This window comes from Toxorhynchites rutilus, chromosome 1 (assembly GCF_029784135.1).
Source record: "Toxorhynchites rutilus septentrionalis strain SRP chromosome 1, ASM2978413v1, whole genome shotgun sequence".
NCBI lineage: Eukaryota > Metazoa > Arthropoda > Insecta > Diptera > Culicidae > Toxorhynchites > Toxorhynchites rutilus.
Window position 1 is genome coordinate 97,603,448 of NC_073744.1, and position 16,265 is coordinate 97,619,712.

The 16,265-nt window shown below is 52.1% G+C and overlaps 1 protein-coding gene across 1 annotated transcript; it reads right to left on the minus strand.

Moving 5' to 3' along the window:
• Positions 1 to 9,655: 9,655 nt before the first annotated feature.
• Positions 9,656 to 10,103, minus strand: LOC129762975 (histone H2A-like). The gene has a single exon (XM_055761618.1). It carries the CDS (start codon positions 10,062 to 10,064, stop codon positions 9,687 to 9,689), a length of 378 nt encoding a protein of 125 aa, XP_055617593.1. The 5' UTR covers positions 10,065 to 10,103; the 3' UTR covers positions 9,656 to 9,686.
• Positions 10,104 to 16,265: the final 6,162 nt, after the last annotated feature.

The window sequence follows — 16,265 nt, forward strand, 5'->3', positions numbered from 1 at the left end:
AAGCCGACAGTCGTGCTATTCTGCTCCCTGAGTAAGGAAGGGTGACACCTACCTGAAATGGCGTGTGGGCTAATAGTACGGTTGCCCCCGTCCCGGTAACAACTTGGCAAGTCTTCGGGTACGTTCGATGCTCGTCTAGGCCTTGGCACTAGGTACTAGGCATCAGATGTCACATTCCTGACTTGCGCTGATCCGGCTCTGAACACGGTCCCCATGAAGGACCGTGTCAACCCCTGCATGGCCTCACTGCTTGCATAGATAACCATGGGATCACAAAAAGGCGACTATGTACAACGAGCGGAGATAGCGGCCCGAAGTTGGGACCCAACCAAAATGGAGACAACCTACAAAACCAACGAAGAACGAAGAGAGAGTATGATGGATACAGGTGACCAAGCCAACGCGTTCATTCGTAGTAAAAAGCTTCTGCGATCGCCAATACTCAAACAAGTGGAAACACCAGGCCCTAGCGGAAGTAATGGAGGAATACCTGAGACCCAGCAAAGTCGGGGGATCAATCCCCTGTTCCTGCCAAAGTCCAGCGGTAGTTTAACCCAGGAAGGAGGGCTGACTGGAGATAGCATCCTGAGCACGATCATGTTGAGGGTCAAAGAACTCGACACCTTCGTGCAGGACAAACCCAACGTGCATAAGGAGATCAAGACCAGGATGTCGGGTATAAGATCTCTCTTGGGACGAGCTTTGAAGGAGCACGATGGACTCGTCGAAAGGACGAAAACCGCCGAGAAGGCACTCGCAGAAGCGTTACAAAGAGCTGCAGCTGGACAGGTGACGCCAAAGATTCGTCGAAACCGTTCGGAAAAAAGAAAAAAGGATTCACCAGCAGAAGAAGAAATGTTCAAAAAACGAAAGGACGATCACGACAACGATGATCAAGACGATAGTGGCGCCCAGGGCGACAGCGAAGAGCTGGGTGACAGCGATGACCAGATCAGCACCGATAGCAAGAGAAACGACTGGAGCACGGTTAGGAAAAGAAACAAGAAAAAACAAAGGAACGAAGAAAAAGAGAGGGAGAGAAAAGTGAAAATAGTGGAAAAAAATAAGAAAGAGAATGAAAAGTGGCAGGGGCCAAAAGACAAGAAGCCAAATCCTCGGCGGGCGAGAGACAAAGGCGATGCACTCATCGTCGAAGCGAAGGGCAACGTATCATACGCTGATCTCTTTAAAAAAATGCGAGAGGACCCTGGCCTCAAGAAACTGGAGGAGAGCGTGGTGAAGTCCAGGCGCACCCAGAACGGCGAAATGCTGTTCGAGCTGAAGAGAGACCCAGAAATCAGGAGCTCAGCATTCAAGGATCTTGTAGAAAGGGTTCTCGGCGATGGAGCGAACGTAAGGGCCTTATCCTCCGAGGCATCGATAGAATGCAGGAACCTCAGTCTGTTCACCACCGAGATAGACCTACGTCAGAAGTTGGAGGAGGAAAACATCCTGGGCAAAGTTCCGATGAAAATCCGACTACGAAAGGCGTATCGCGGGACGCAGACCGCAACGATTCGTCTCTCAACGGACGCAGCGAACAAGTTACTGAAGTTAGAGAGTATAAACGTCTGCTGGGCTGTGGGTCGTTTTAGAATCATTCCGCCTGTTCCCAAGTAACTGGAGCGATGTTTCAAGTGTTTAAACTTCGGCCACCTGGCGAAAGGCTGCTTGGGGCCAGATAGATCCAAACTGTGCAGGAAATGCGGAATAGAGGGACACTTTGCCAGCGACTGCAAGGGAAAACCAAGGCGTATGCTCTGCGAAAAAGAGGACAGTAATGACCATATGACGGGAGGCTTTAATTGCCCTGTGTACAAACAGGCGAGGGCAAGCCAACAGTGATGGAGATAACCCAAATTAATCTCAACCATTGTGACATCGCACAGCAACTGTTGTGGCAGTCAACGACAGAAACAAAATGTGATGTCGCAATTATCGCGTTCCCCCCGGTAACGGTAATTGGGTGACGGATAAAGTAGGAATGGCCGCCATCCAGGTCATGGGCCGATATCCCATTCAGGAGGTAGTTTCGAGGTCTCGCGAGGGTTTCGTGATCACAAAGATCAACGGAATTTTTATCTGCAGTTGCTACGCACCTCCCAGATGGACGATGGACCAGTTCCACTATATGCTGGATGTCCTCACCGAGGAGCTCGCCGAACGAAAACCAGTCGTTATAGGAGGGGATTTCAATGCTTGGGCAGTAGAGTGGGGAAGCAGATGCACCAACGCGAGAGGGACTAGTTTACTAGAAGCTCTAGCCAAGTTGGATGTTACCCTGTGCAACGAGGGCACCACTAGTACCTTCCGCCGAGAGGGTCGAGAGTCCATCATCGACTTGACTTTCTGCAGTCCTTCGTTAATGACGAAAATGAGGTGGAGGGTATGTGAAGGATACACCCACAGTGATCATCAAGCCATCCGTTATACCATTGGCCAACGAAACTCCGTGGCAGTACGGATAAATAGGACATGCCCGCGCAGGTGGAAGACAAAAACCTTTGACAAGGACCTTTTCATCGAAGCACTACGCGTGGAAAGCGACGTCTTGAACATGAACGCGGATGAACTGACGGAAACGCTAGCAACAGCATGTGATATAACAATGCCAAGAAAAAGGGAACCCAGGTATAAGCGACCTCCAGCCTATTGGTGGAGCGAGGCACTTGGCGTGCTTCGGGCCAACTGCCTTAGCGCCAGAAGACGTTTCCAACGGTCAAGCATAGACACCAGAGAAGAGCGGAGAGTGGAATTCAGAGAGGCTAGATCCACTCTTAAACGGGCGATTAAGCGGAGCAAATCTAATTGCTTCAGGGAGTTATGTCGGGACGTGGACGTCAATCCATGGGGCAATGCTTACCGAATGGTGATGGCGAAGCTCAGGGGCCCAACGACACCTTCCGAAATGTGTCCCGAAAAATTAAAAATTATCGTGGAAGGGTTATTTCCGCAGCACGACCCAACGACCTGGCCACCCACGCCATATGGAGAGGATGAGGATAGCATCGAACGCAGAGATGTGACGAACGATGAGCTAGTTGCAGCTATCAAACGCCTAAAAACGAAGAAAGCGCCTGGCCCAGATGGAATCCCCAACGTAGCTTTGAAAGCGGCAGTCCTAGCATTCCCTGATATGTTCAGGACAGCCATGCAGAAGTGTCTAGACGAATGCTACTTTCCGGATCGATGGAAGGTACAACAGCTAGTACTACTGCCCAAGCCAGGAAAGACGCCGGGTGGTCCAGCATCGTATAGACCCATATGCCTGTTGGACACTCTTGGGAAACTTTTGGAGAGAATCATCCTTAATAGGCTGACGGAATGCACGGAGGGAGTTCGTGGACTGTCCGATAATCAATTCGGATTTCGGAAAGGGAGATCCACGGTAGATGCCATTCGCATAGTGGTCGAAAGAGCCAACAGAGCATCCAAACAGAAGCTCAGAGGAAATCGATACTGCGCAGTGATAACGATCGACGTTAAGAACGCGTTCAATAGTGCCAGCTGGGAGGCCATCGCGACTGCGCTCCACACGATGAAAGTCCCAGACTACCTGTGTAGAATACTGAGAAGCTACTTCGAGAACCGTGTGCTGGTGTACGAGACAAACACGGGCCAGGCGCAGATTAAAACTACGGCGGGAGTTCCGCAGGGCTCTATCCTGGGCCCATCGCTCTGGAACAGTATGTACGATGGTGTACTAAAACTGAATCTGCCCAGAGGTGTGGAGATCATTGGCTTCGCGGATGACATCGTTATTCTCGCGACAGGGGAATCTTTGGAACGGGTCGAAATGCTCGCGACCGAGTCGATAGACATGATCGGAAGGTGGATGCAAAGTGTGAAACTGCAGATAGCCCACCACAAGACGGAAATGCTGATTGTCAGCAACCGCAGGGCGGTGCAACGTGCAGAAATCACAATTGGAGAGCACTCGATAACCTCGAAGCGAGACCTAAAATACCTGGGGGTGCAGATCGACGATCGACTGAACTTCAACAGTCACGTCGACTACGCTTGTAAAAAAGCAACGAAGGCAATCAATGCACTGACACGAATCATGCCCAACAACTTTGGCCCAAGCAGCAGCAAGAGGCACCTCTTGGCTAGTGTCTCCTCATCGACACTACGTTACGGTGGTCCAGCCTGGATCGCGGCGTTAGAAACTCAGCGGAACACGAAGAGGCTGAATAGTACGTACCGGCTCATGGCGATGCGAGTCGCGAGTGCGTACAGAACCGTGTCAACAGAAGCGGTCTACGTCATAGCCAGGTTGGTCCCCATAGACATCATCTTGGCGGAGGACAGCGAGTGCTATAGGAGGAGGGGAACCAGAGGAATCCGGAAGCTAATGAGGGCGGAGTCGATGGCTAGGTGGCAGCAAGAGTGGAGTGCCGCGCAAAACGGCAGGTGGACGCACAGGCTCATACCGACACTAATGGGCTGGGTGAACAGGAAACACGGAGAGGTAAATTTCCATCTAACGCAGTTTTTGTCTGGTCATGGCTGCTTCAGGCAGTATCTGCACCGGTTCGGACACGCAAGATCGCCTCTTTGTCCGGAGTGTGGAAATGTGGAGGAAACACCGGAACACATCGTATTCGAATGTCCCAGATTCACCACAGTGCGTGAGGGGCTGCCTACCCTTCATGCTGGGAACATCGTGGAGGAAATGTGTCGTGACGAGGGCACCTGGAACGCAGTAAACAGTGCAATCGTACATATCATGTCCGAGCTACAGCGGAAGTGGAGGACCGACCAGCATGCGGATAACGCCTGACCATAAGAGATGAATAATCGAGACGGCTGTAGTACCGGATAGTTCCCCCCGAGAGCCGCCGTGACGGAGTGCGCGTCATGTTGGAGGGCACTACCTAATCGGCGCTCCGCTGGGAAGAAAAATCCTGCGAGGGTGACTGTGACGGGGCGCGCGTCAAGTTGGAGGGCGCTTCCTAATCGGTGCACGTCTCGACAGGTAACCGGATACTGCCACGGAGAAGAGCAAAAATGCCTGCCTGGCAACGCCTGATCGTGGCCTGGATGGAGAAACACTGCGAACGTTTCGAAGGAGCGAGCATCAAGGATGAAACCATGACCAAAATGGTGCATACCCCACGAGAGTAGCTGTGACGGAGTGCGCGTCATGTTGGAGGGCACTACCTAATCGGCGCTCCGCTGGGAGAGAAATCCTGCGAGGGTGACTGTGACGGGGCGCGCGTCAAGTTGGAGGGCGCTTCCTAATCGGTGCACGTCTCGACAGGTAACCGGATACTGCCGCGGAGAACAGCAAAAATGCCTGCCTGGCAACGCCTGATCGTGGCCTGGATGGAGAAACATCGCGAAGGATGAAGCCATGATCAAAATGGTGTATACCCCACGAGAGTAGCTGTGACGGAGTGCGCGTCATGTAGGAGGGAACTACCTAATCGGCACTCCGCTGGGAAGAGAAATCCTGCGAGGGTGATTGTGACGGGGCGCGCGTCAAGTTGGAGGGCGCTTCCTAATCGGTGCACGTCTCGACAGGTGAGAAATCCCGCGAGGGTGACTGTGACGGGTTGCGCGTCAAGTTGGAGGGCAATTCCTAATCGGTACACGTCTCGACGGGTAAATGGATGCCTGCGAAGAGGACATAAGCGCAGTGGAATGAAAAGCGAATAGATAGAAAAAATATTGAGAAAAAGGGAAGGACAACGCTAGTCAGCGTTGAAAACTCGAAGAGTGTATGAGCACAGCCGCCCCCTGAAGTAGTCGCCTAGATGTGGTCCCAGGGGGAATAAGGCAACGAGTAGAGGGCTTGGTTTTTGTGGGTGCGATCCCCACTCGACGTCTGGGTTAACCCTTCCCAGATAAGGCTGGTAGAGCGTTCCTCACCTCTATAAAAAAACAAAAAAAAAAAAAAAAAAAAAAAAAAGCCCCAGGAACAACAGAGCAAGCGATGTGTCGAGACGAAGTTCAGTACGGCTGAGCAATTCATTCGCGAGTGGGGCACGCGAATCAGCACCAGTGGAGGCCACAGTACAACAACCCCCTGAGCCACCCGACAACTCTACACGAGCTGATGATTGCGCCGGCTAGTGACCCTTCTATCCTGGATTCCTCGAGAAGACGCACCACGCTAGATATGGGGTACAGACTAGGGGGGCGTTGCTGATTAATGGTCAGCTGCATCCCAATAGGAAGTATCCCGTGTCGGGCACAGGTACAGATCATTGAAGACAGCAACATCACAATTACGAAAACACTTGTAATACTAACCTCGAGCCAACCGCGAGTAATCGGTTACATATTACTAACATAGTTATAGGGCAAACATTGTCGAAATATTGAACTCCCGGCCCCGTCAGGTTGACGCCATATGAGCCTTAATAAAAATATATATTTTGGATAAAAAAAAAACCCCCTGAGCCGGAAGACCCACAGCCAGATCAACAACTACTACGCGATCTGGTCTTCCACTACGACGAGGCGATCTCACAGTTCCGCGACACAGACCCATTGTCGCGCCCCAGGATCCCGAAGTTGCAGCATTCCCGCAGGCTGACAAGTGCAGTAAAGCTCATGAACGAGCACGTTCTTCCGCTGCACTTGGTTGATGCTGAGAACATGGAGGAGCTGCAACTGAAAGTTTACTGTGCTGCTGTGGCGACCGCCAAAAGTTTAGGATACCGTATTAGGCCAAGAGGCGGACTGCTCCAACATCTCCGTGAAAGGCGTGAGCCTCCATGGCGAAGGAGATTGGAGCAACGGATCCTAAACAAGCGCGCCGCAATTGGAAGACTGATGGCGTACAAAAGAGGCAGCAGATCGCAAAATTATGTCGCCAAGTTGCTGTGATCGTGCGGCCTACTGAACTTCGCCAGCTGGGAGCTCACCAGCTGACGGAAAAACTCGACACACTGGTACAGCAATTGAGCGTCCTTACAAAACGGCTGAAACGTTACTCTGACTCTGCAAAGCGCCAGGAACAAAATCGGATGTTCAGAGATAACGAGAAAGCGTTCTACGACCACATTAGCGACGAGAAGCCCGACTACCGCGAAGGTTTGCCAGATATTAGCGATGTGACGAACTTCTGGGCTGGTATCTGGGAGACCCCAGTAGAACATCGCGACGGGCAAATGTGGTTAAGACGGGAGGAGGAGAGTTGTGGTGAAATTGGAGAGATGCCAGCTATCATCGTCGGAGAGAACGATGTCCGCGAAGCCTCGCGGTACCTGAGGAACTGGGCAGCACCGGGCCCCGATGGTGTCCAGAACTTTTGGCACAGGAAGCTGACCGTCGCACATCCAAAGATAGCTGAGTGCTTCAACAAGGTGCTACGTGACCCACACAACCTTCCTGAATTCGCCACCCGTGGCGTCACCTTCCTCCTCCCGAAAGACAGCAACACATTGAACCCATCAAAGTACAGACCGATAACGTGCCTATCGAGTCTGTACAAAATACTGAGCAGCATAATTACCGCCAAAGTTTCTGCTCACTGCGAACAGCATCACATCATCGCAGAAGAGCAGAAAGGATGCAGGAAAAATACGCATGGCTGCAAAGACCAGGCCATCATCGACGCAGCCATAGTCGGCCAGGCGGTATATAACCAGCGGAACCTAAGTATGGCCTACATCGATTACAGGAAGGCTTATGACTCCATACCTCACTCGTTTCTCGTCCGGGTATTGGAGCTCTACAAAATTGATCCCGTCGTCGTTAGGTTCCTGCAGCATGCGATGAGGCAGTGGAGTACGTCTCTGCACCTCAGTGATGGGGAAAATGTGTTGCAGTCTAGAACGCTGCAGATAAAGAGGGGGATATTCCAAGGCGACTCTTTCAGCCCGCTTTGGTTTTGTCTGGCACTGAACCCCCTCAGTAGGACGCTCAATAGAAACGGTCATGGCTATAAAATAAGGTATGGCAACGGCGCCCACGAAGAAGTGACCCATACCTTCTACATGGATGATCTCAAGGTCTACGCTGATTCACGTCAGCGTCTAGGTGTAGCTATCCGGGTTGTCGAAGACATAAGCAGGGACATCTGCATGGAGTTCGGCCTTGACAAGTGCCGCTGTGTCCATCTGCTGAAAGGGCAGCTTACCGAATCCGGAGGTTACGAGGTCTATGACGGCGAGTTCATAAGAGACATGGTTCATGGCGAATCCTATAAATATCTTGGATTCCGACAGCTCACCGGGATTCGCCACTCCGACATCAAGACGGAGCTGCGAGACAAGTTCTTGAGTCGAGTGAACTGTGTCCTGAGGACTTTCCTCAACGCGGGGAACAAGGTACGCGCGATCAACACATTCGCGGTTCCCCTGCTGACCTTCAGTTTTGGTGTAGTCAAATGGAGCAAAACTGACCTAGAGGACCTTGAGAGGAGGATGAGGAAAGCATTTAAAGAGGCCGGAATGCACCATCCTCAATCGGCACTGGAGAGAGTTTCACTACCACGCAAAGAAGGGGGACTTGGAATAGTCGACATATCTGCACTGTGTGTTGCCCAGGTACGACAACTGCGCGAGTACTTCGCAGAACGCGCCAACCAAAACGCGCTATACCGGGCTGTCTGCGCCGCCGACAGAGGATACAGCGCTCTGCACTTGGCGCAAGCGGAGTACCAACTCAACTGCAATCTGCAGACAGTGGAGGAGAAGATTGCAGCTTGGAAGCAGAAGGCAGTGCATGGTGCCCACCCCCATCAACTGGATCGGCCACACGTCGACAAGGTCGCATCTAATCTGTGGCTAACGCGTGGTGAACTCTCTTCAGTAGTAGAAGCCGACATGATAGCCATCCAGGACAGGATAATGCCGACGAGAAACTGCAGGCGGTACGTCTGGCATCAAGACGTTGATGACATTTGCCGGATGTGCCATCAACCAGGTGAAAACATAGAGCACATTATGGGAGGCTGTCCCGTTTTGGCCAACGCAGCCTACACCGAGCGCCACAACAACGTGGCCCGTATTGTTCATCGTCAACTGGCGCTCCAATGTGCTCTATTGGAAGACAACGTACCAAACTACCGGTACCTGCCTGCACCTGTCCTGGAAAATGACCGTTTCAAGCTGTACTGGGATCGCACTGTTCTGACCGACCTCTCGATCCACCACAACCGTCCAGATATAATGGTTTACGACAAGAGCGACCGCAAAGTCACCATCATCGATGTCGCTATTCCACTGAACCAGAATCTGGAGGAGACCCACGGTCGCAAAATCTGCAAGTACCGACCATTGGCCGTGGAGCTCAAGGAACTGTGGGGGCTAAGGGAGGTCCCAAGAATTGTTCCAGTCGTTCTCTCTGGAACTGGAATTGTCCCGAAGACACTTCTGGAAGCGCTCAAGGTGTTGAACATGGAGAAGGAATTGGCCGGCATCCAAAAGTCGGTCATCCTTAGCACCTGCGCGATTGTCCGACAATTCCTCGGTCAGGACTAAAACGGCACGAGCATGCAGATACGTGCATTCCGCAGAGCCTAGTCCCCCTTTGGCATTCAGAAGCCCGGGGGCAGGTGAAAATTCTGGCTAGGTTCGCCTAGTTAAGAAGTGAGATAATTCTGCTAAAAAGCCATCCACTAGGCTAGGTTCGCCTAGTTAAGGAGTGAGATAAGAAAGCCATCCACAATGTCCTGATCCACAAAAAAGCATATTCCACAATGTCCTGTTGTTCCAATGCGGCACTAAGCTCTATTGTGCTTTCTTCTCAGTCTTCTTGGGCAACAAAACGGCCTGAATGTTCGGCAGAACACCACCCTGAGCGATGGTGACTCCCGAAAGCAGTTTGTTCAGTTCTTCGTCGTTCCGAATGGCTAACTGTAGATGGCGCGGGATTATTCTAGATTTCTTGTTGTCCCGAGCTGCGTTGCCGGCCAACTCCAACACTTCGGCACTCAAATACTCCATCACGGCGGCCAGATAAACGGGGGCTCCTCCTCCCACCCGCTCGGCGTAGTTTCCTCTCTTGAGCAGACGATGAATACGGCCCACCGGGAACTGGAGTCCGGCCCGATTCGAGCGGGACTTAGACTTGCCCTTGATTTTGCCTCCTTTTCCGCGTCCAGACATATTCGATTCCTTGGTTAGCTAGTCGTAGGTGAGCGTATCAGAAGCTAAGTAGAACTGACATCACGTGGACATCACCAACGAAACGCTGCGCCTACGAGGCGTGTTGCGACTGTCAGACGACAGTCGTCCACACTTGTGGGTACTACTAGGCGACGGATCATGTGGACACATGAAATGAATGAATTCGTGATCCGCGCCTATTACATCTGCACTGCTTTGGAGACGGACATGAGCGGTCGCCCTCGAATACTCGCAATGTTCGAGGAAGCGTATCCAGAGTTCGTCGGGAGGCTTGACCAAAACGCGATGAACGCGAGGCGTAGAGCGATTGTACGCAACAATATGCTCTCCCAAACGCAAGTCGACGAGATCAAGCAGCAGGTGCAGAGAGAACTAAGCTCCAGAACAAGCAGAGCAAGCGATGTGTCGAGACGAAGTTCAGTACGGCTGAGCAATTCATTCGCGAGTGGGGCACGCGAATCAGCACCAGTGGAGGCCACAGTACAACAACCCCCTGAGCCGGAAGATCCACAGCCAGATCAACAACTACTACGCGATCTGGTCTTCCATTACGACGAGGCGATCTCACAGTTCCGCGACACGGACCCTTTGTCGCGCCCCAGGATCCCGAAGTTGCAGCATTCCCGCAGGCTGACAAGTGCAGTAAAGCTCATGAACGAGCACGTTCTTCCGCTGCACTTGGTTGATGCTGAGAACATGGAGGAGCTGCAACTGAAAGTTTACTGTGCTGCTGTGGCGACCGCCAAAAGTTTAGGATACCGTATTAGGCCAAGAGGCGGACTGCTCCAACATCTCCGTGAAAGGCGTGAGCCTCCATGGCGAAGGAGATTGGAGCAACGGATCCTAAACAAGCGCGCCGCAATTGGAAGACTGATGGCGTACAAAAGAGGCAGCAGATCGGCGAAATTATGTCGCCAAGTTGCTGTGATCGTGCGGCCTACTGAACTTCGCCAGCTGGGAGCTCACCAGCTGACGGAAAAACTCGACACACTGGTACAGCAATTGAGCGTCCTAACTAAACGGCTGAAACGTTACTCTGACTCTGCAAAGCGCCAGGAACAAAATCGGATGTTCAGAGATAACGAAAAAGCGTTCTACGACCACATTAGCGACGAGAAGCCCGACTACCGCGAAGGTTTGCCAGATATTAGCGATGTGACGAACTTCTGGGCTGGTATTTGGGAGACCCCAGTAGAACATCGCGACGGGCAAATGTGGTTAAGACGGGAGGAGGAGAGTTGTGGTGAAATTGGAGAGATGCCAGCTATCATCGTCGGAGAGAACGATGTCCGCGAAGCCTCGCGGTACCTGAGGAACTGGGCAGCACCGGGCCCCGATGGTGTCCAGAACTTTTGACACAAGAAGCTGACCGTCGCACATCCAAAGATAGCTGAGTGCTTCAACAAGGTGCTACGTGACCCACACAACCTTCCTGAATTCGCCACCCGTGGCGTCACCTTCCTCCTCCCGAAAGACAGCAACACATTGAACCCATCAAAGTACAGACCGATAACGTGCCTATCGAGTCTGTACAAAATACTGAGCAGCATAATTACCGCCAAAGTTTCTGCTCACTGCGAACAGCATCACATCATCGCAGAAGAGCAGAAAGGATGCAGGAAAAATACGCATGGCTGCAAAGACCAGGCCATCATCGACGCAGCCATAGTCGGCCAGGCGGTATATAACCAGCGGAACCTAAGTATGGCCTACATCGATTACAGGAAGGCTTATGACTCCATACCTCACTCGTTTCTCGTCCGGGTATTGGAGCTCTACAAAATTGATCCCGTCGTCGTTAGGTTCCTGCAGCATGCGATGAGGCAGTGGAGTACGTCTCTGCACCTCAGTGATGGGGAAAATGTGTTGCAGTCTAGAACGCTGCAGATAAAGAGGGGGATATTCCAAGGCGACTCTTTCAGCCCGCTTTGGTTTTGTCTGGCACTGAACCCCCTCAGTAGGACGCTCAATAGAAACGGTCATGGCTATAAAATAAGGTATGGCGACGGCGCCCACGAAGAAGTGACCCATACCTTTTACATGGACGATCTCAAGGTCTACGCTGATTCACGTCAGCGTCTAGGTGTAGCTATCCGGGTTGTCGAAGACATAAGCAGGGACATCTGTATGGAGTTCGGCCTCGACAAGTGTCGCTGTGTCCACCTGCTGAAAGGACAACTTACCGAATCCGGAGGCTACGAGGTCTATGACGGCGAGTTTATAAGAGACATGGTTCGTGGCGAATCCTATAAATATCTTGGATTCCGACAGCTCACCGGGATTCGCCACTCCGACATCAAGACGGAGCTGCGAGACAAGTTCTTGAGTCGAGTGAACTGTGTCCTGAGGACTTTCCTCAACGCGGGGAACAAGGTACGCGCGATCAACACATTCGCGGTTCCCCTGCTGACCTTCAGTTTTGGTGTAGTCAAATGGAGCAAAACTAACCTAGAGGACCTTGAGAGGAGGATGAGGAAAGCATTCAAAGAGGCCGGAATGCACCATCCTCAATCGGCACTGGAGAGAGTTTCACTACCACGCAAAGAAGGGGGACTTGGAATCGTCGACATTTCTGCACTGTGTGTTGCCCAGGTACGACAACTGCGCGAGTACTTCGCAGAACGCGCCAACCAAAACGCGCTATACCGGGCTGTCTGCGCCGCCGACAGAGGATACAGCGCTCTGCACTTGGCGCAAGCGGAGTACCAACTCAACTGCAATCTGCAGACAGTGGAGGAGAAGATTGCAGCTTGGAAGCAGAAGGCAGTGCATGGTGCCCACCCCCATCAACTGGACCGGCCACACGTCGACAAGGCCGCATCTAATCTGTGGCTAACGCGTGGTGAACTCTCTTCAGTAGTAGAAGCCGACATGATAGCCATCCAGGACAGGATAATGCCGACGAGAAACTGCAGGCGGTACGTCTGGCATCAAGACGTTGATGACATTTGCCGGATGTGCCATCAACCAGGTGAAAACATAGAGCACATTATGGGAGGCTGTCCCGTTTTGGCCAACGCAGCCTACACCGAGCGCCACAACAACGTGGCCCGTATTGTTCATCGACAACTGGCGCTCCAATGTGCTCTACTGGAAGACAACGTACCAAACTACCGGTACCTGCCTGCACCTGTCCTGGAAAATGACCGTTTCAAGCTGTACTGGGATCGCACTGTTCTGACCGACCTCTCGATCCACCACAACCGGCCAGATATAATGGTTTACGACAAGAGCGACCGCAAAGTCACCATCATCGATGTCGCTATTCCACTGAACCAGAATCTGGAGGAGACCCACGGTCGCAAAATCTGCAAGTACCGACCATTGGCCGTGGAGCTCAAGGAACTGTGGGGGCTAAGGGAGGTCCCAAGAATTGTTCCAGTCGTTCTCTCTGGAACTGGAATTATCCCGAAGACACTTCTGGAAGCGCTAAAGGTGTTGAACATCGAGAAGGAATTGGCCGGCATCCAAAAGTCGGTCATCCTTAGCACCTGCGCGATTGTCCGACAATTCCTCGGTCAGGACTAAAACAGCACGAGCATGCAGATACGTGCATTCCGCAGAGCCTAGTCCCCCTTTGGCATTCAGAAGCCCGGGGGCAGGTGAAAATTCTGGCTAGGTTCGCCTAGTTAAGAAGTGAGATAAGTCTGCCAAATAAAAAGCTGGCTAGGTTCGCCTAGTTAAGAAGTGAGATAAGTCTGCCAAAAGAGATCGAGTCTGTACAAAATACTGAGCAGCATAATTACCGCCAAAGTTTCTGCTCACTGCGAACAGCATCACATCATCGCAGAAGAGCAGAAAGGATGCAGGAAAAATACGCATGGCTGCAAAGACCAGGCCATCATCGACGCAGCCATAGTCGGCCAGGCGGTTTATAACCAGCGGAACCTAAGCATGGCCTATATCGATTACAGGAAGGCTTATGACTCCATACCTCACTCGTTTCTCGTCCGGGTATTGGAGCTCTACAAAATTGATCCCGTCGTCGTTAGGTTCCTGCAGCATGCGATGAGGCAGTGGAGTACGTCTCTGCACCTCAGTGATGGGGAAAATGTGTTGCAGTCTAGAACGCTGCAGATAAAGAGGGGGATATTCCAAGGCGACTCTTTCAGGCCGCTTTGGTTTTGTCTGGCACTGAACCCCCTCAGTAGGACGCTCAATAGAAACGGTCATGGCTATAAAATAAGGTATGGCGACGGCGCCCACGAAGAAGTGACCCATACCTTCTACATGGATGATCTCAAGGTCTACGCTGATTCACGTCAGCGTCTAGGTGTAGCTATCCGGGTTGTCGAAGACATAAGCAGGGACATCTGCATGGAGTTCGGCCTCGACAAGTGCCGCTGTGTCCATCTGCTGAAAGGGCAGCTTACCGAATCCGGAGGTTACGAGGTCTATGACGGCGAGTTCATAAGAGACATGGTTCGTGGCGAATCCTATAAATATCTTGGATTCCGACAGCTCACCGGGATTCGCCACTCCGACATCAAGACGGAGCTGCGAGACAAGTTCTTGAGTCGAGTGAACTGTGTCCTGAGGACTTTCCTCAACGCGGGGAACAAGGTACGCGCGATCAACACATTCGCGGTTCCCCTGCTGACCTTCAGTTTTGGTGTAGTCAAATGGAGCAAAACTGACCTAGAGGACCTTGAGAGGAGGATGAGGAAAGCATTTAAAGAGGCCGGAATGCACCATCCTCAATCGGCACTGGAGAGAGTTTCACTGCCACGCAAAGAAGGGGGACTTGGAATAGTCGACATATCTGCACTGTGTGTTGCCCAGGTACGACAACTGCGCGAGTACTTCGCAGAACGCGCCAACCAAAACGCGCTATACCGGGCTGTCTGCGCCGCCGACAGAGGATACAGCGCTCTGCACTTGGCGCAAGCGGAGTACCAACTCAACTGCAATCTGCAGACAGTGGAGGAGAAGATTGCAGCTTGGAAGCAGAAGGCAGTGCATGGTGCCCACCCCCATCAACTGGATCGGCCACACGTCGACAAGGCCGCATCTAATCTGTGGCTAACGCGTGGTGAACTCTCTTCAGTAGTAGAAGCCGACATGATAGCCATCCAGGACAGGATAATGCCGACGAGAAACTGCAGGCGGTACGTCTGGCATCAAGACGTTGATGACATTTGCCGGATGTGCCATCAACCAGGTGAAAACATAGAGCACATTATGGGAGGCTGTCCCGTTTTGGCCAACGCAGCCTACACCGAGCGCCACAACAACGTGGCCCGTATTGTTCATCGACAACTGGCGCTCCAATGTGCTCTACTGGAAGACAACGTACCAAACTACCGGTACCTGCCTGCACCTGTCCTGGAAAATGACCGTTTCAAGCTGTACTGGGATCGCACTGTTCTGACCGACCTCTCGATCCACCACAACCGGCCAGATATAATGGTTTACGACAAGAGCGACCGCAAAGTCACCATCATCGATGTCGCTATTCCACTGAACCAGAATCTGGAGGAGACCCACGGTCGCAAAATCTGCAAGTACCGACCATTGGCCGTGGAGCTCAAGGAACTGTGGGGGCTAAGGGAGGTCCCAAGAATTGTTCCAGTCGTTCTCTCTGGAACTGGAATTGTCCCGAAGACACTTCTGGAAGCGCTAAAGGTGTTGAATATGGAGAAGGAATTGGCCGGCATCCAAAAGTCGGTCATCCTTAGCACCTGCGCGATTGTCCGACAATTTCTCGGTCAGGACTGAAACAGCACGAGCATGCAGATACGTGCATTCCGCAGAGCCTAGTCCCCCTTTGGCATTCAGAAGCCCGGGGGCAGGTGAAAATTCTGGCTAGGTTCGCCTAGTTAAGAAGTGAGATAAGTCTGTGAAATAAAGAGAGTAGAGAGTAGAGAGTAGAGAGTAGAGAGTAGAGAGTAGAGAGTAGAGAGTAGAGAGTAGAGAGTAGAGAGTAGAGAGTAGAGAGTAGAGAGTAGAGAGTAGAGAGTAGAGAGTAGAGAGTAGAGAGTAGAGAGTAGAGAGTAGAGAGTAGAGAGTAGAGAGTAGAGAGTAGAGAGTAGAGAGTAGAGAGTAGAGAGTAGAGAGTAGAGAGTAGAGAGTAGCCGTGGAGCTGCCGGCCTAGAATAGCACTTCGGGTCTACGTCCCTGTCCCTGTCGTAGAAGGCGACTAATCGGGTGACAACGCGAGTAAGGGCGCGGTAAAGCCTA

Excerpts from the sequence above, each read along its gene's own strand:
- LOC129762975 (XM_055761618.1), bottom strand. The coding sequence starts at position 10,064 with ATGTCTGGACGCGGAAAAGGAGGCAAAATCAAGGGCAAGTCTAAGTCC.